The 20,747-nt window shown below is 33.9% G+C and overlaps 1 protein-coding gene across 1 annotated transcript; it reads left to right on the top strand.

Moving 5' to 3' along the window:
- Positions 1-202: 202 nt before the first annotated feature.
- On the top strand, positions 203-5,559 carry LOC114721431 (MLO-like protein 1). Its single transcript, XM_028907252.1, has 9 exons — positions 203-383; positions 480-682; positions 2,534-2,608; positions 2,731-2,815; positions 2,886-2,936; positions 3,022-3,062; positions 4,697-4,873; positions 4,986-5,053; positions 5,538-5,559. Exons 1-9 carry the CDS (start codon positions 203-205, stop codon positions 5,557-5,559), a joined length of 903 nt encoding a protein of 300 aa, XP_028763085.1.
- The last annotated feature ends 15,188 nt before the right edge of the window (positions 5,560-20,747 follow it).

Consider the following 20,747-nt stretch of genomic DNA (forward strand, 5'->3'; position numbering starts at 1 on the left):
AAAATCTTACAAAATTTTTTCAAAATTTTTCCCCTAATTTACATACCTTTCAGTGAGATCCAAAACAATACAAGAAGACTTTGAAGCTCAGTGGAGGTACACATTTATTAATGGACAAAGTGGAAATGAAAAAGTGCAGAGAGTCCACAGATCAGTGGCAAGAAGCTAATAAGAAGATAGAAAGCTAGAGAGAGAGAATATAATGGCTGGAGGTGGGGAAGCAACTACCGACGTATACACTCCTACATGGGTTGTAGCTGTCGTTTACACTGTCATTGTCGGCGTTTCATATGGTGTAGAACGTCTTCTTCATCGTGCCGGAGAGAGCCGGAAGGAGAAGCAAAAGACGGCCCTCTGCGAAGCTCTTCAGAAAATCAAAGAAGGTTCTGTAGCTGTAACTAATAATAATAAGCTCTCAACCTTTTCTTCTTCATGAGTTCATCTAAATTAATTTTGAAAATGTTTCAAAATCTTTTCAGAGTTGATGCTGCTGGGTTTCATATCACTGCTTCTGACGGTTTCAGAGAAAAGGATCGTAAAAATCTGCGTGTCGCCGGGTGTGACCCATGGTATGATTCCTTGCTGGACGAAATCTAATAATCATTCTGCAACTGTCCGTCATCTTCTTGCTGCGGCAGCGCCACCATCATCTGGTGCCAAAATCGAATATTGTGCTGCTCATGTAACATAACATTTCCACATTAATTCCTCACTCCAACAAGAAGTCGCTGGTTATGACACTGATTATATTTAGTATTGTGAATAGTATTTTTAATGGTTTAAATTTTTATTTTTTAAATATGAAAATAGTCTTAAAGTACTGATAGTGAAGAAATTATATGTTTGTTTTAAATTGGGATAATATAATTATTGGTCTTTAGAGTTTGCAGTTTGCGTTCATTTTAGTTTCAGTCCTTGAGGTTTAAAACCATCACTTTTGGCTCCTTTGTTAAAAACTGTTAGTCCCTTGACAAACTCAATTATTTTTATATATTTTGGTATCTTTTATATGAGTTTTGTCAGCTTAATTGGTCCCTTTTTTGCCTTAATTGATTTATTTTGTTTTATTTTGAATTATTATTTTATAGGGGCAAAATTGTCATATTTTGATTTAATTGTGACTAATTGATTTTTGAGGACAATTAATGCTACCTTATCCTTGAATTTTGCTTGCAGGTTCTAGGAAGATTTAAAAATAAAAAAAAAGGAAAAGAAAAGAAAAATAAAATTAAAAATAATAATAATAATAATAGGTGGGGCAAAACGTTGCGTTTTGCCCCACCCTAATAATCCAATATTCATCATCACCAGCGCGCTGAGGGAGAAGACGTGGGCGGCGTGAATAATACCCCACTACACCTATTATTCAAAAACCGACGAGCGATACGAAACGGAGCGGACTGGCGGCAGGAAAAAAAAAGGAGACCAGCGGCGAGGAAGAGAGAACGAAGGACCATAGCTTCACGGCAAAATCACTCCTCCAGATTCCATCTTCATTGTTCTTCATGGCTGAACCGAATTGGAATTTTGGTGGAGCTGTGGTGATGGTTAGGAGTAGCTAAATCCTTCCAATTCTCTAGAGCAATGGTTATGGCTTGAACTTAGAGCTTCAAAGGGAGTTTCAACTCTTCTAATCTTTACTTCTTTCATTATAATTGTGATTTCTAGGTCTTAGAATGAATTTTATAATGTTTGAATGGGCTGTGATGATTTATATTTGTATTGAGATTGGCTGTAGTTGTTGGAATCTTTGATTAGCATTTAACATTATGCTGTGATTAGCTTTAATTTCTTTACATTGTACTGGGTCAGACTATGTTTTGAAATTATTGTGAACATTTAGTGGTAATTCAAGGTGGCTTGGTTATTGGACTAAAAATGTTAATTGCTTTTCTTTGATTTTCTTTTTGGCTAATTGTGCTGAAACAGTTTAATTGTGAATAATTAATATGCAAGGTGGCTTGATGTTGATTATTCTAATTAAGCCGAGTCTAGGGGGTGGCCCTTAGAGTCTTTTGAATTTAGCTAACTCCCAAATTAATTGAAGTAATGATAGCCTTAATCATTGTGCTAGAGGATTGCTTTTCCATTTGCTGTCACTTGTTTACTCACTTTGCTTATTTTATTCATATCCATTTTATAAACTAAAAATCCAAAAATTATTTACTCATTTTGCATCTTTTTAAATTTTGCCAATTAGTCAGTTAAAAAGAAAATCAATTCCTTTTCAAGTCAATTCTTTATTTTTGATACTTAGTTTGCTTAGGATTTCAAATAAAGGCTCCTCAAAATGAAACGACTCGAATTTTGCACTATATTGCATTGATTGGATTTATTTTTGATTGGGAACCCCAAGGCGAACGACAAAGGCTCTCATCAAGTGTTTCGTGTGTGTTCGTTCTCTGGCTCCTCAAAGTGAAACGACTCGAGTTTTGCACTATATTGCATTAATTCGGTTAATTTTTGGAGTAACCCAAAAGCGACAATTAAGGGAAGTTCAACTTCATCCCTGTAGATTGAAAGTTTCTTGCAGCATTGTTTTTGGAAGCAATTTTGCGGGTCCGTAAATGAATCGGATTATGTGACATTAAGAAGTGAGTTTATGGAGGTAAGTTTAAAAGGGAATGCAATGTGAAGTTCGGTGCCTATTAATCCTTGATCTGAAGCTCTTTTCAAGTAGCCTCTCAAGTAGGGATGTCAAGATCATGCTTTTATATTTCTGTGTTGTAGATTCGCGAGGCAAATCCGAAGTTTAATTTTCACAAACACATGATAGAAGCCCTTGAAGTTGATTTTAATATGTTTTTGGCATTAGGTAAGTGCTTCTGGGGATTCATTTTGATTTTAGATATCTTTGGGAACTGATTCTGTAATTTTGGTTGCAGTTGGTAACCTGTGGATCTTTGTGGTTATCTTCTTCTTAATTAATGTTAATGGTATGGTTATCTAATTATTTCTCTTGTTTTCCTAGTTGTCTCCAAATTCAAATTCAGATATTTGATTTTCTCTTTGTTCTTACAGGCTGGCACACATATTTTTGGATAGCGTTTATTCCACTTATTGTAAGTTGACAAACTCAATTATTTTTATATATTTTGATATCTTTTATATGGGTTTTTGTCAACTTAATTAGTCTTTTTGGCCTTAATTGATTGGTAATTGATTTTAATATATTTTATTTTGAATTATTATTTTATAGGGGCAAAATTGTCATATTTTGGTTTAATTGTGACTAATTGATTTTTGAGGACAATTAATGCTACCTTATCCTTGAATTTTGCTTGCAGGTTTTTGGAAGAAATAAAAATGAAAAAAAAAATAAATAAAAAGAAAAAAAAAAGAAAAAATAATAATAATTAAAAAGAAAGGGGCAAAACCACCACACTAATAACCTAAAATCGAATCTATTCTTCATCTTCTCGAGGGGCGGAAGACGCAAGCGGGGGCGAAGACGCCGAACGGGAGAGAAGAGGCCGAACACACACACGAAACAGGGGACGCTGGGCAGAACGAAACACACACACGCGGCTGGTGGCAGCAAACTTGATGGCAAACCGTGGCTAAGATCCTCTGATTCTCCAATTCAACAATAATGGCAGGAGCTTGGATCTTTAAGGGGGAGTTCTAGTTGCTTTAATTTCTTACTCAATAATTGTTTAACAATTCCTAGGTCTTAGGATAGTTTTTCTGATTGTTGGGATAATTGTATTGCTTAATCTGATTATATTTGGGGATTATTGTGACTGAATTATTGCTTAGTATTTGACATTGGACTGTTTATAGTTTTGATCTCAATTATAATGTTGTGGTTATGACATTTGTATTGATTTTGGAATTAATATATTGTGATTTTCTAAGGTGGCTTAGAATTTTGGATCATATAGTCTCTTGCTAGCTTTAATTCTGTTATTTTGGATTTAAGAGTTCTAATTAAGCATTGGTTTTTAGCATCCTTAATCCCACTTTACTATTCTGGTTGCAGTTAGTAAGTTGGGATTTTAGGAAAATATTTTGTGGCAACTCGAGGTGGCTCGGTTGTTGGATCAAAAGCTTAATTATAATTATTAATTCATTGTTTTTAACTCCCACATCTTTTAGAGTGATGATTGCCTGCGTTGTTGAATTGGAGGATTGATTTTTATCAGTGTTATTTGTGTGTCTCATTTTCATTTCTTTAATCTCCATTCATTTTAATCACTTTTATATAAAAACAAAAAAAAGGATTTTAATTTCAATTTGATTCGTAGTATTTAATTAACAGCTTTTCAAAATCAAAAATCTCTTTTTATAGTTTAGGTTACTTGCATTCATTTACTATGGTTTAATTTCGTTTTCGGCTCCTCAAAGTGAAACGACCCGAGTTTTGTACTATATTGCATTAATTCGGTTAATTTTTGGAGTAACCCCAAAGCGACAATTAAGGGAAGTTCAACTTCATAAGTATCGTTCTAAGATTTATTTTACTTTTAGTGGAAATTTATTAAGCTTAAGGATTCATCATGTCTCACCTTTTGTTTCAGCTCACCATGCAACTTCATATCCTCAACTACTTAATATTCTTGCTTGAGATTTTTCTCTAGATTCTTTCATCCATACCACTTTTTATCTCTCTCTCTCTCTCTCTCTCTCTCTGTTTATCTACACACGCGCGCGCGCGCACAATTCTATTGTACTGATTTGCATTGCTCTGTCTCAGCTTCTGCTAGCAGTTGGCACTAAGTTGGAGCATGTACTTATGCTCTTAGTTCGTGGCGTTGATGCAAGCAATGCTGATAATCACTTTTGGGTCCATCGGCCTTCTTTTGTTCTCTTATTGATTCACTTCATCCTTTTCCGGAACTCTTTTGAGATTGCATTCTTCTTCTGGATATGGGTGAGAAAATTCTATTATTTCTTCTCCTTAGCTTCCACTTTCATTTGCCCTTATGGGTTCACATAATTAATTGATATTTATGCATATAATCTTATATATTATTCAGCTTAAGGCTGCTTATAGCTTTGACGCCTGCGTAATGGGACAATTCGCTTACATCATCGTCAGGCTCGTTACTGGGTAACTATAACACTTCCTTCCCTTTCACAATTGTAAAGTATTTTCAGGTCTGAATTATATGCTGTTAGCCATTAGAGTTTCACTTAATTTAGGCAAACCACATGTCTAGATACTATTCCCTACAATGCTAAATATAGGAGTACCTTTTGAGGGAATTAAAGTAAAATGAGGACCTGTCTACAACTGGACTTTCTAAATTTATAACTTAAACTTTCATGTTTACAACTTGAAGGGATCCCATTGGACACTATTTTTTTGTTTTTAGAACGTCGATCCTCAATTCGCATTCTCCGTTAATTGGGAGTTGATTTTCTCAAGGCTGGTGGGGACTAAAATTTTTAAACCGTACAGAGACTGTATTATTTGAAATCAAATGGAACTTTGGGGACCTATATTAGTTCAACGTCACTCTTTTTTTGTTTTTAACCTATTTTATGCATGCTGAAGTCTAATCTTCTCTTTCCCTTTTGTGTTGGGGTTTCAGAGTATTCAGTCAGGTCCTTTGAAGCTACAATACGCTACCTCTGTATTCACTCCTTACACAGGTGTGTTTCAATTGAATCGATCCTCTCATTGGAAGATATATTACATAGCTCTTAATATTAAGGAATATTTGAGAAATATTGTCTCTAGTATTAAGGTCAATCTTTTGAATCTTCAACTAACCTCACGGAAATCTTTTCAACAAGTTTGAATTATTGTCATGAAGCCCACAATTTATGGAAATCATGAACCATATACCTCACCTTAGAATTCATCAATGCATGCGGTCGAAATTGAGGCAATATTATTATTGCATTGACATGTGCTTCAATTATCAAACAATATGTGTAGATGGGAGAACATTACTGCAAGGACATATTTCTTAAGCTTCAGAAAGAGGCCGAAGGTGTTGAAATAATGGCTTCTAAAGCATGAGAGCTCAACGTACTTGAGGGTGCCTATATGTCCAGAGTAAACTGTCCTTTAGATCCTGAATTCTTAAGTGCTTTCGTCCTCAAAGATTGTTGAGCGTAGAAGGAGTTTGTTCACGAATGTAATATACATATCTATATATATCGTTGAATATGTTGGTACCTTTTTTTTCATTGTTATCTTAGTGATGAGAGGTTATAAGCATTTTTAGTAATAAGGTGCATGAAACTTTGAAACTACAGACTGGCCTAAGAGTTTAGGGGTCAAAGTTCTAGTTTACTTTGTAAATGATGTAATTTAGTTTCTGCTTTACAACTTAGAGCCTTATAGTGTGTGTTTGTATATATTTTGGCCAATAAATGCTAGATTACTAGTTTGCTCCTTTATAGATAATTTGAGAAATTGGGTTTATGACATTGCTTAATTTTTATTTTATAATTTGTATTGAGTACGTGTTCTATATGAATATTGGGGTAATGGAAAGATAAGTTTGCTTACGATTTACTATATAATTATACATTCTTTTGAAAATACACTTTAAAAAAATAAGTTTGTCAAAGAGCTTTTGGTTTATACGTTGGTTTAGAACACGTGGTAATGGAATAGATTATTGAGGAACGGGAAGGTTGCAAAAAAGAAATGTCAATTTGCACCATGCTTAGAACAAATTTACTTAGCTTGTTAAATAAGAACTCTTGTAATTTTAAGAACTTTTGCATATTAATACTACTTCTAGTCCTTAATATAAAAACTAATTAACTAATTTGAATAGATTAAGAAAATTAGTTAAGTAAGTTATTTGTGACAAATGAGTTGATTTTTCTAAAGTATCATTTTTAATCACGACTACTTTTGGATGGAAATCCCCTGACATGTACAATTAATATGTATACTTTAGATAATGAATTACAAATTTAGAGAACAAAAAAGATTGAGATATTATATTTCAGATCAAATCTAATCTTCAATTAGCTTTTATATTAAGGACAAAGGGTAGTATAAGGTTGGATTAGTTGTAAAATGAGAAGTTTGAAAATGTACGAGAAAAAATTAAATGAACTTGTTAAAACTTTAATTGAACTTGTTATTTCTTTGGCAAAAAAAAAAAAACTTGTTATTTCTGTTGAGTATTTCAAACTGTTCATTTTGCAACTGATCACCTGACACGTTAACATTAGAAGTTACTAAAATGAGAAGTTTTAACAAGTTCATTTGATGTTATAAAATATTTCCTTCATACATATTTTCATAACTGAAAATTGTAATTTCAATTGAAACCTTAAGCCTAGAAGTAAAATTTCAAAATCTTTTAGCCCTTCCTTTCTAACAAATAAATTACCTCTTAATGCCTATATCTGTGTATGTGTGACATTAGTTTAAGGCAGTTACTAAAAACCACTATAGCTTCCATAATAAAAAGGCATTAGTTTTATTGATATGAAATAGTTTAGTGTGGTTGATACAAATTTTATATTATGTATATGTTTTGCCAACAATATTGTGTGTGTGTGTGTGTGTGTATTGACACACTTTTTATATGGTTTATTTAATTATTAGAGAAGCTTTTAGAGTTTTGATCCATGAAAAGTCATGGGAGAGACAAATTCTGGTTTCATTCTGTTTTTCATTTTTCTTATAGTTCAAAAGGTTGAGACCCAAATTTACTCATGAGCTTATGCACAATGTACGTCAAATACATGTACTTTTCTGCAACAGTAATCATAAATATTTAAAAGAGAGTAAAAATATCACAACCATTAATCCTAGTTACTTTGACGGAGAGAGATTTTGCCTGAAAATGTTTGCATGGAAGTTGACGTGGCCATCGCCGGCAGTGGAGGAAAAAATTAAAACGAAAACAAAAAATCTACAGTGGAGGAGGATCTTCTTCGTCGTCAAGACGGGGACGACGCTAGAGACCGAATCATCATCTTCTTCAGAGCAACTCGATCATCAGGAACATAATGACAAGGGCGAGAGAGAGAGAGAGAGGAACTCCATTCGCCAAGTCAGAAATGGCTTCACGAGCCTTCCTTCAAACACATTGCAAGCAGAAATTGATTGGGTTTCAGAATCTCACCACTCTGAGCTGCCGGGTCAGAAATGTTACGAATTTCCAGACCCTGAATGAGTGAGTGCGAAGTGGGAAACACGTGTGTTCCGTTTTGTACAAATCAGCATAAGAATTGAGATTAGGATAAAAAAAAAAATCTATTAAAATAATATTTAATACCTGAGATTGTTTGTTACATGGAATTAGATAAACTCATTTATCTAGGATTAGGAAATATCATAAAAAAATGTGATATTTTCTAATCCTATTTTTATGGGTTTTCCTATTCCCATACAACAAACAATTATTCATACTAAATACTTTTTAATAATTTTTCATATAAGTGCGCGTGTGCGCGTGCGTGTGTGTGCGCGGACATGAAGGATCGGGCTGTTGAGCCCATTGAAACACTCAAGCACCGAAAAATTGGAATCGCCCATCATCCTTCTATCCATAAATCGAACAGATCTCAAGCATAGAATCCTAAGCTTGGCGAACCGATATGGAGTCCCAAGGAAATTCAAACCCCGAAGACGCTGGTTTGTTGAAATGGGCTTGGGTCTGTAATGAATGGGCCTTGCAAAACTGAGGAGCTGCAAGAAACAACTATTGGGCCAGAAGATGTTAGCCTTGGGCCTAGGGAGTATGGGCTAACAAGGATGGAGTAAGATGGGGGCTGTGGAGGTTGTGAATAATTTGGATGAAAACAACTGCCCTTTCAGACAAGATTAGATATAATAGAAGAGGCTAATCTCTCACAATATAGTAAATCAAAGTTTAAAATTTTTCTATTAAAAGTATCTACATTTAGTGCTTAATAGTATGTTAAACAAAATTACCTTCAATAAAAATATATTTACTTGGACCTGGTTAAAAAAAAAAAACAACAACAACAAACAAACAAACAACAACTCTCTAGCTTCTCCTCTTCCCTCCATGTGACTTTTTAATCTATCTATGCCTTTCTTTTTCTTTTTAGTACCCTTTGATTCTCTCCTTTGTTGTCACTATAACTTTTTTAAGCTTTGTGGTTGGCAATTTTTCCTCATGCTCATGTACTGTTGTTGAAATATGAATATTACAGTACCCATTTTGTCTCTATTTCTTATTTGATTCTGTGTGTTCTTTTGGACTGTTACAGCGTCACAGTCGGGTTATAGATCAACAAGAGGAAATAGAGCTTACTTGGCAAAAATAGAACACTCAAAGTCAACAAGCTTAGAAGGAAGAGGAGCAGAGTAGGTTATTTTTATGTTTATTTTTCCCCTCACTTCCAGTTAGGATATGGTTATGGCCACCTAAGAATCAGTGTTTTTTAGCCAAAACCTCACCTCTCTCTTCAACCGTCAAAGTGGCTAAAATTAACGGTTGTGTTATTTTTGCCATCTTTCAAATGTTTAAATGGGTATTTTACGTGGAGTGTTTGGTGCTCATTAGGTATTTAAGGGGAGATTTGCACATTAAGCCCAATTTAAATAGAATCAAGTCAACAAAGTCGCCCCATATCCCTCCACACAAAAGCAACACAATTGGGAAGGAGATTGGATGAAAGTGATTAAAATCAAACTAACAAAAAGAAAACTTACTTTTAATTCAATAACTTATCCCACCATTTTCTCGTGTTCCAAACTAAAGACTTTATAAGAAACAAAATGCTTCAGCAATTCAAAAATTAAATCTGTTAAAGTAGAAGTGATACGCGCAATCTAAAGCAAAAGCCACAAAGCCTCGCCTTCCGAATCATTTCCCCCACCCACAACACAATGGCCCTTGCTGTAGCCTCCTTCTCGTTTCTTCTTCTCGTAACTCGGTTTCTGGATCCCTTTAATTTGTTTCATTTCACTTTTTCTCCATTCGCTCTCCTGCAGAAGCAGTAAAAAAGCCTCATAAATCTCTCTCTCTCTTCTCTGGTTCTTTATTATCAACTAGCAAATTCACAGGTAACTTTCCGCTTCATATATCCACGCCTTTCTGTTTGGTTTATTTGATTGATGATGAAGAATATGGTAGTTGCTCTACGTTTAACGGATTCTTCTTCTCATTCTTCTGGAAGACACGATTGATCTTTGAAGCGATAAACGACAGAAGATTCCATGGATCTGGTGATAATGAGCCTCTGAGCCAGCAGGGTAACCCATTAATCCTTCTACTTTGTGTTTTTTTTTTTTTCATCCTTTTCAATCCTTTCACTTTCAGTGGGAAGATATTCTATATCCCATACCCAAAAAAATAAAAGAGTGAATTAAAAAGAAACCGATCAAAGAGTGATATTTTGATCAACATTAGAGAAAATTAAGTCCCACCAAAGAAAGTCCTTATTTGAAATTATCAGAATTTATAGCTTTTTAAATATAATTCATAGTTTTAATAGTCCCTCAAGTCTTATATATATTCCTCTGCCAGCTGGGATTCAAAACTGATTACCTTCAACTGCAAAATTAGATTTTGTTTTGAAAATAATTTACTATGTTGTGATTTTTTAGATTATAAAATTACCCTTCAAACTCACAAAATATTGAAAAGTTAAACTACCAATAAATAAATATATATCAACTTTCTTTGAAAACAAAAAAAAACAAAACAAAGAAATCTTCCCCTTCCAAAAAAAACATTGTTGGTCCGTTATAGGCCCGGGACATATATGGGATTCTTCTTTTCAGTCAAAATCCAGAGACGACTCGCCTAGAAAGAAAAGTGAAAAAGCACATGATTTGGCTCAAAAATTTGATTTTGCACTTAGAGGCAAAATGCTTTGTGAATGCATCTTTCAATGTACTGTACAATTGCATGCTTCTCCACCATAGTTCGGGAAGAGAAGAAAGAAAGGAAGAAAGAGAAAATAAAAGGAAAAAAATGACGTGCATTATGTTTTGAATTATCTGTTAGTTCTTGAATATATTTACAGTTTTTGCGGTCATTCACAATAAATATTAACATGTGCAGATTCTTTTATGCGTTTGTGTAATTTAAAATGTAGGCAATCAATATGAAGTGTTTTTGAGTTTTAGTAGACGTGAAGACACTACTCCAGGATCTTTCCTTTCCAATTTTTATTCATCTCTAAGGACAGCTGGCAATCCTGTGCTCAAAGGTGATATCTCAACTGAACTTTTGCTAAGAATCATTGAAGGTTTTGAAATTTCAATCATCATCTTCTCTAAACACTATGCTAGTTCCAGAAGGTGCCTCTAGAAACTTACAAAAATCATGGAGTTTCACATTTTACTTCATCAAATTGTTATTCCCATATTCTATGGTGTCGCTCCGTTTGAAGTTCGTAATCAAGAATCTGGTTTTAGAGAAGCATTTCAAGGTCTCATACAAAGAATTTCAATCACTAAAGGTGAATTGTCAAGGTGGAGGACAGTTCTAAGTCAAGCTGGACGCATTGATGGGTTTGTTGTGCCTAATATCGAATCCAAGTAATGTTTTTTTGTTTTTCGTTTTATCCGTTTTTAATTTTGTTAACATTTTGTGTGTGTGAGAGAGAGAGTACACTCTCTCTTGTCGCAATCTATAGCAATAATTTATTAAAAGATAAATGTGATATTGATTCATAAAATTGATGTGCATTGGGTGGAATATAATGTTCGCTAACAAGGAATCCATATGTAAGTAATACCATTAGAGAGGTGATATTTCCCGATCCATTTATATGAGTTTGTTTAATCTTAAGTAATGAGTAATTTCTTGTACTAAATAATCTTTTAATGGGTTTTCTCAATTTTAATCTCAATCCTTATCTCTCATTCCCAATGCTTCATACAATGCTTCATACTAAATGGAACCTATATGTGTTGCTCTTGATACCATTGTTCTACTTTATTTGTATTCATGCCTAGTTAATCAATGCCCCCTTTTCTGGCACTACTACGAAATATATTATTTTCATCTATTCTAAAGGCCCTTTTTCATCTATTTTAGGGAAGACGTGGATAGTAATTATATATTTGTCTGTTTTAAAACAGAAAAGTATTGGCATCCATATATTCATCTGTTCCATAACAGATGAATATGAACATGTATATTCGTTTGTTCTCTCTCATATTTGTCTATTCTGGCCCATATTCGTTTGTTCTGGAAAGAGCAGATGAATATGTGTATTTTTAAAAAAAAAGTGAAAATTTGCATATGGTCAATTTTTATTCAATTTGCAATTCCAAAAGCATACATACAGTAGAACTAAAACAAATTACAACAAAACAATAATAGCAATTCAACACAACCAAATCACATATTTTTCATATAAATAAAATCCACACAATCACAATTTCAAGGTCAAAACATCTAAAACAAATAACATCCTAATTAATTAGCTTAATTAAGTAAAAAGAACTAAACACCATAAGTTAGTCATATAACAATTAGAGCAATTTTATCCAACTAAGCTCAATTCCAACAAAACTAAAGCAATTCAATAGGTTAAGCTGTCCAACACAATCAAATCAAACAATTTTGGCAATCCACAACAGGTAACAACATATATACCAAAGTTTTCATCTTCACAATATCAAATACAATTTCAAGCTTACTTACAATACTAATTAGGATGATTGTAATATTCAACCACTCAAGTTTTTCAATATAATTTGATCACATTTCTCCTAACACTATCTACCTACAAAATAATAAAAATAAAGCTACATACTCATATATGTTTGAATAGGATCTAAAGCTTTCTAAAATTTAATATGAAGATTAAATATTGAGAATACTTAATTAACTATTATATTCCAGTCAAATTGTTCTCTTAGACATTTTCATAAACACTTTATGTGCGTTAAGGCTTAAACAAGTTTAGCAAGCTTTTTAATCATCAAAATATAACCCAATCAATGTTGAATATTTCCTAAATGCAACTCTTACCAACAATCAATTTAAATAGAAAACATAGATACCCACAGACACTTACATTCATTCCTTTCAACATCCAAAAACCCACATAATATAAGAGACACACCCCCATGCACTTGTCTTGTGTTGTGAAGAAGCTTAAGCTGGACGAGAATGGTGACTTTCATGGAAGAAAACATTGCTCCTAGTCATGGGATGGAATGGATGAAGAATGGGAAAGAGAAGGAGAAGCAGAATGGGGAAGAGAGGGAGAAGAAGATGATGAGCTACTAGAGAGGGAGAAGGCAAACTTGGTCGTCAGTGTCGATGCTGGAGAGGGAGAAGTAGAAGTCTAAATAAGGGGGAGAGAGCTCGCCGCACATGAAGAAAAGAGAAGAAAGAAGGATAAGGTGTATTTGCTAGAGTATGTTCAGATTTGTGCGCGGCAAAGATGAAATTTGAATTAAAAAGAGACATTGTTCGTCTATTCTTAAGAAAAACAAACAAGTATGGGGGTCCATACTCGTCTATTCATGGTCTCACATATTCATCTGTTATGAGGAACAGACGAGTATGAGCTGACATACTCGTTTGTTTCCTTTTAACAAACAAGTTTAAATGCCCATATTCTTCTGTTTTCAAAACAGATGAAAATGGGTGATGAAAAGGACTTTAATTGTAGTAGTGTGATATTCTTTCTTGATAATTCATAGGAATGAAAGCGAGGTAATTTAGAAAATTGTGCAGCATATTCGTTGTATATTGGAGACAAATAAGTTGAATGATGCCCTATTTCTCACATATGGCCGTATAGTTGGAGTGAGTTCTCAAGTGCTAGAAGTGATGACAATGCTTCATAAGAATAGATCAAAAGATGTTCTCTCCATAGGGATACGGAGAAGCAGGTATTAGTAAAACAAACATAGCCGAAGTCATTTTTCATCACATTCATTTCAAATTTGAGAGTGGATGTTTTCTTTCAAATATTAGTAAAGTTTGGGTAGCTAGAAGCAGTGTTTAAATAGTCGAACTGAACCGGACAGTCCAACCGGCTGGACCGCTGACCAGACACCCCTTTAGCTCGGTCCTAGTGGAAGACTCGTTCCAAGGGTTAGGCCGGATTTGCCCAGCATTAGGCTGCTATTAAGCTGTTAATGGTTAAAAACTCGAGAACTGAAGCGGCCAAGTGAAAACCGTCCGACCAGAACCAGTCCAAACTTCTACCTCCAGAATCCACTTGCAACTTTCGTCGAAGAAAATCCAACACCTCAAAACTAGTTTGGAAACGTTGATCACATGTCCCCAATACCCATTCTTTTCTCTTTCATGGGTATGGAAAAGAGGAGGAGAAGGAGAAGAGCATAAAGAAGAGAAGGAAGAAGAAGAAAGAAAAGGAAGAATAAGAATGTCTCCTGAGATTTAACACTGATTACATCAAAAACTAGCAGATCAACAACAACAAAAATAATGACTAAAATGATAGATATAGTCATCATCTTTAACCGGTATGAACTTCAAGGCATTGTGAAATGCTGGAGAAGAAGAAATTTTGATGGCAACATGCTTGAGCTTGAGAAGCTAAGAGAGTTTGAATAACCAGAAAGTTAAAAACTAAAAAGTAAAAGTTGACGTGGTGTTTCAGCGAATTGACATATTACTATTAGACTCTTTAATTTTTATTTTAAAAGATAAAAATTGCCCTGATTTTCACTCATCTCCGCTGTCTATCAATTTAATCTTGTTTTTTTACTGTTTTTTTCAACAGCCAACACATTCCCAATACTGAACACAGAACACTTGTAATTATGGCATCTTGTGTACTAGCTACTAGGCATCATGTGATGTACAGCTAAGGAGAAAAATTATGAAATTAATTCTAATTTTGGATTTAAAAAATTGATTCTATAAGTGTCTATATATATATATATATTTACCATGAATATTTTTTTAATATTTATATGCATATAATATTATATTTAATTTAATTATTACATCACTGATCCAACTAGACTGTCCAATCGATCTTACTGTTTGAATCGTGACTTGCTAGTCTTTCTATGTCCAGTCCGGCTTTTAAAACGTAAGGCACAATATGTTGAAGGCAAGAGCTCGCCATAAGAAGGAACTTCTTGTGTTTGATGATGTGAATCATTTAGAGCAACTACAAGTTTCCTATGAAAATCGTAAACAGTTTGGTGAAGGGAGTAGAATAATTATTACAACTAGAGATTTACATCTACTTCATGCCTTTCAAGTGGACATTGTATGTAGAATGAAGCTCATGAGCGATAATGACTCTCTTGAACTTTTCAATAGAAAAGCATTTAAACAACCAAGTCCCGAAGGAAAATTCATAGAAATTAGCAGAAGATTGGTTGCTTTTACTAAGGGACTATGTTATGTTATTGGAAAAGAAAGAGAGAAAGAAGGGAAAGGGAAGCGAAACATAGAGAATAGAGGAAATTAGAGAGAAGGGGGAGAGAGTCGAAGGCAATAGACATAGGGTGATCATAATACAGCACACATCTACAAATGAGAGATAAGCCTGTTTATATATGCAAAGTCTAACGACTAGTAACTGACTATTATTCTAACTCACTCATATAATTCTATTATTTATTTATTTATTTAAAATAAATGCATGGACCTACTTATGATTTTGATTAAAAAAAATAGTGGGGAATAGGGGCAGATGCAAAACAACAATTACCAGAGCCATTTATAATGAAATTGATTGCACATTTAAGAGTAGAAGTTACCTTTCAAAGATCAGAAAAGTTTGAAATCAAGGAAAGAACCAAGTGAGCTTATAGGACCAACTTCTGTCTAAAATATGTAAGACAACAAAAATAAAGATAAAAAGTATTAAATCAGGAATAATCACATTGAGGGATAGACTTCATCATAAAAAGGCATTGCTTGTGCTTGATGATGGACGAGTTGGTCCAACTAAATGCTTTAGTTGGAAGTCATGACTGGTTTAAAGTAGCAAGTATAATGATCATCACAACAAGAAATCAATGTCTACTTCTTCAAGTGAACTGTGGTGTTTATCTAATGAAGAATTTTGGATGACACGAAATTTATTAAGCTTTTTAGTTAGCATGCATTTGAATAAGAAAGTCCTAAAGAAGATTTTATTAAACTTTCAAGAGATATAGTAGCATACTCTGAGGGACTTTTATTAGCTCTTGAAGTCCTTATTGGATAACATGCTAAGGGATAGACATGTTGAGGAAGGGAAGATTGTGTAACACCTCAAAATTTTTTCTGATTTAGAATAATTATTTTATGAGATAAAAAGGCTAATTGAGGTATAAAATCCTTAAAATAAATTAAGGATAAATTTGTGAAATCAAGTGCTATTTTCTTAAAAAATTTAAAAAAAAGTTGAAAATTAATTTTTGACCTAAAATTTGTTCGAAATTATTTAGGAGTCAAAGAAACTATTGAATAAGGAAAATCCATATAAAATATTCTAGATTAATCTTTGGACTTATTTTATAATTTCAGAGCAACAGGAAAATGATAAAATTGGGAGAAAGGAAAGAAGTAAGGGGCAAGATGGACTTTTCACTCCGTCACAGCCCTCACCCATGCTCCCTCGCCTTATTTGCCATCTGAAAACAAGAAGGAAATCGAGAGGAAGAACAAGGGAAGTCGGAGGAAGAGCTGTCAGCGAGTGAGGGATCGTTGGAGCTTTTGTTGCATGCAGGGGTGATTTTCGGTTAAGGTGAATCGCTTAATCACTCTCCTGCTCTTCTTTTCTCTATTCTCTGCGTGGTTTGAGTGCTGAGGAGCGATGAATTTTCTGGTGGCAAAAGAAAGTAAGGAATCGGAAGAAATGTGTGTTGCACGTTGATAAATCCGGTTTCATGTGTGCTTTTTCGGTCTGAATGTTCCTCTCTTGGTCTCTGCTTTCTGAATCCAAAACAGGGGCTGAATTTTTGGAGCGATGGTCGATGGATGTCGGGTTCTAAGGTTTTGGGAAGAAAGAAATTTGACGTTGATATATATGTTTCTTTTTCAGTCTACATGTGCTGACTCTTACTGCACGTGACCTTTGCTTCTGGTTTATGGCTGGCCGAATCTAGTTTGTAAGTTTTTGTAATCAGAGTCTTTACTTGCTTCTCGGTGCTGTCAAACCTCTGGGTGAGAAGAAGAGCAAAAAAAGGTAAAAATATATGTATACCTATTATAATATTTTTTTTTTTAAAAAGCACCAAACATTATAATAAAATATGGGAAGCAAAAATATCCACCAGTTTTTTAAAACGGGACAAGAGAACCAAAGCGGCTGGGGCTCTGTTTGTCGTCTTCGAGTGGGTTGATGCAGAAGCCGCCATTAGTGGCTGTGGCAATCGATGTGTTGGGTGCGCGCTTTCTGCAACATAGAAAATCACACAAAAACACGATTCATACAAAGTTTCTCACTTAAACAGCAAAAAATAAAATAAAATAGATCAGATACGCATAGAAGACCCTGGGATAAACCAAAAACAAGAACCGAAAATGGAATTTCATTTGCACTTTGAAGAAACCAGCTGGAGTTTACTAAAGTTTTATTTCATTTTTTTAATTCCTCGCCGAGTTACTCCTCCAACTGGCCATTGGAGATGTGGTAGCTCCCGGCTCTACGTGCCACCGTGGTTGCCGGAGGCCTTCCTTATTGATTTCAACACCACTAGTTACTGCAAGTTCCATTTTTCTTTGATCTATAATTTCCATTTGTTTTTCCCGGGAAAGTGATGGAAACCGACAGTGGGTAAATCAATTTCCGAGATGAAAGGGAAGAAAAAGGGGGGAAAAAAATTGCTGCGAAAAAAACCTTCGTCCAAATGAGCCTATGACCTCTCATAAAGTTTTACTGCTATTTACGCCAAGAATCATGTCATTATTTTCTACAGTTCATTATCACTCAGCTTTATTGCTTGCCTATTTTTATGCAGTTCATCGTCCTGCTTGCCAAAGGAACACGAGTTACACTTACACACAGAAGATGGTGGCCACATCAGCATATTCGAGTCAAAATATTTTCTTCAGAGGGTCAATGTTGAAGTAATTAACGCATGGTTATTTTTACATCCTTTTATAATATTCATTAGTGTCTTTACCCCCTACATCGTATTATCGTGTCTGATGTTCTTTTTCGATATTGTAATGGACAAATTTGCCCCTTCACCCTGGAATAAATGTGTTTGAGTGTGTTTTGTGCTGGCCAAATAAAGGGAAGAATGGTAACTTAAATATATATGTATGTGCGCGCGCGCATCAATGAAGGAAGAAGATGTAATTCACTTAGATATGAAGCTGCATGGTATCTAATTCTGTTTAGTGATGATCTTTGAGGCTGAACTTTGTTGTTCAGATTATTAAGGGCATCGGGTTCATTAGTTTTAGGAATGGGTAGTGAGTAATTATAAAGAATTATTTACCTGATATTAATTTTGATTACTGAATTTGTTGATGAATTGAGTAGAATATAATGAAATCTGAAATTTTAGGTTGAAAAAGAGTAATTGAGTGTTTTGGGAGATAGGTAATAGTTAGAGAATAAATAGAAGCAAGAGTTTGTTTTTGGTTTGCTAAACTATGAATATAAACTTTGAATGTTGTTTGAATATGCACATACCTTTGGAGGATAGGTAAGTAAAGAGAATAAAAGGATTAAAAACGTTAGGTTGTCTAAAGCAAGTGCAGGACGAGGTGGATATGTAAATGCATGAAGTAATTAAGCAATATTAGAGTTTACATTTGGCATGTGTCTGAAATCTGGAAGATTCCCAGATTCGAGGTAAAAATACTTAAAATTGATTTTAATGTTGGTATAGGATTGATGATGAAAGGATGTATACATAAGAGACAAGACAAAGGGAATGAAGTTGAGATTCAAATTAGGAAGTGATGGTGCAGCCCAAAATTTTTAAGAGAGTTAAATATTCAAAGAGACATTATATATATGTTGAGTCTGGCGTGGAGCATACGGATGGGAAAGAGAAGAAACGAAATCAAGTAGGACTATAGGTTTGAACAGCCTTAGTGTATGATGATGGAATGTATTTCGGTGTGAATAACTTGGGTTTCTGAGATTGGTATTAGGATAATTGAATCTGCAAAAGTTAGTAATGGATATAACTATTTAAACTATGTCGGAAATCCAATGATGATTTGGGAAAAACTGAAAGTCAGCTTATGAATTTTAGAGTCATTTGTCGTCTTAAAAACTAATTGAACTTAAATGAGGATTTAAATAATGTGTGAATGAAATTATATACGGTTTTCTTATATGTGATGGCCGTGGCAGCTAGGAGTGTGATTGAGTTGCAAGGGGGAGTTTTAGAATAAAATTGTAATATTAATCAAGTTAGTGAAAGTGTAGAGGATAGGAATGAATTAATGGGTTCAATGAACTTAAGAGATTATGGTGATTTTAATGTTAGCCTCAAATGGATTGTAAAAGAAATAAATCAGAAATAAGTGTAGAATAGTAAAGTACGGACTTGATTAACAATATCAATACTTAAGAAATATAAAGGGATTTGTAGTCCCTGTGCTATATGTATATACATGTATCTACTTTTTATTTTTCCATGACCAACCACTTGACGAAGTGGAGCCAGCATGAAAAGGGACAGGACATCATCCTCAAATGTAATAACCAAAATAATATTTTTTACCAAGATGACTAGTTACTTTACTTAGTAACTATATGGGTTGAGATAAATGAGAAAACCCTCTAAAGAGAATAATTTGAATAAGAAAAATTGTCTAAGATGACCAACTATTAAGTAAGGGTGAAAATTAAAGAGGATTTGGAACTTAAAGAGAGTTATTTAACTTATGAATTATAATTAGACCAAGCATTGATCTACCTTATGAATATAATAGGTTTTAACACCTGTGTAAGCCCACCAAGAAAAAAGCCGAAATAGAAGAAGAAAGTAAGGTTTGCTTTGGAAGCGGGAAGTTCAAGTGGTAGTTCTTCCTATCTTACACTTGTGTATGATTGATGTGCCAATATTGCTATTTTAAAATATAAAAACATGTAATCCTTAATTCCTTGCATAGTTTATTTAGCCATGGTCATTGGTAGTTGATAGATATGGGGTAGTGTTTGCCAATTATTTGTGCATTATTTATTCAACTTGTCTATCTGTCATTTGCTCACAAATGCTTTATGTGCATTGGCTTACAAGGTTATGTTTCATTAGCTTGTTTTGCATACTTTATATAATCCGCACACTTGTTTGATGGAAATTATTATTATGGGGATTTTTTGGAATCTCACCCTCCTTCCTATGATGTACAGTGAAGGCAAGCAACTCCAAAGAGAAAGAAATATTAAGAGGTAAAGGTGAGCTGGACTGAAGAGTAGGAATACCTACTTAGTATTGTACTTCTATAGTAGAATATTTTGATATTTATTTACCTATATTTCTATATAAATCATTTGAGCAAGTAATTATTACTTGCTCTATGTAAATATAATTTTGTATCCTCCATAGAGAGGGGAACTCTACCAGGCACAGGTAAGAGCCATTAGCCAGGATAGTTGTTACAATATAACGTAATGTTATAGAATTACATGGTTTGGAATCTTTGGAGGTGAAAGAGATATAGGTCAGGATGGAGTGTGAATCATTTGTCAGTTATTCTAGAAGTTTAGATAATTTGAACAATTTCAATGTTATCTTCAGATTCAATTCCTAAATTGGAATTCTGCATTCAAATGGTTCATTTTTAAATTGGAAAAAAAATTATCCAGTTTTTTTGCGGTCAGAAACCTGGTATTTAGTGATTTATAGAGATTATAATGACCCTATTAATACATAGAAAGTTAGGTATTGTGGATTGTCTTAGAGAAACTTAAAAAAAAAATCCCAATGACAAGAT

Source organism: Neltuma alba, unplaced genomic scaffold (genome assembly GCF_004799145.2).
Source record: "Neltuma alba isolate B1F8T4 unplaced genomic scaffold, ASM479914v2 tig00012036_pilon, whole genome shotgun sequence".
Taxonomy (NCBI): domain Eukaryota; kingdom Viridiplantae; phylum Streptophyta; class Magnoliopsida; order Fabales; family Fabaceae; genus Neltuma; species Neltuma alba.

What these genes read in the sequence shown, in the direction of transcription:
- LOC114721431 (XM_028907252.1), top strand. Translation starts at nt 203, where the DNA reads ATGGCTGGAGGTGGGGAAGCAACTACCGACGTATACACTCCTACATGG. An exon ending in TCTTCAGAAAATCAAAGAAG is followed by an intron (nt 384 to 479) that starts GTTCTGTAGCTG and finishes AAATCTTTTCAG; the next exon opens with AGTTGATGCTGCTGGGTTTC. An exon ending in TAAGAAGTGAGTTTATGGAG is followed by an intron (nt 2,609 to 2,730) that starts GTAAGTTTAAAA and finishes TCTGTGTTGTAG; the next exon opens with ATTCGCGAGGCAAATCCGAA.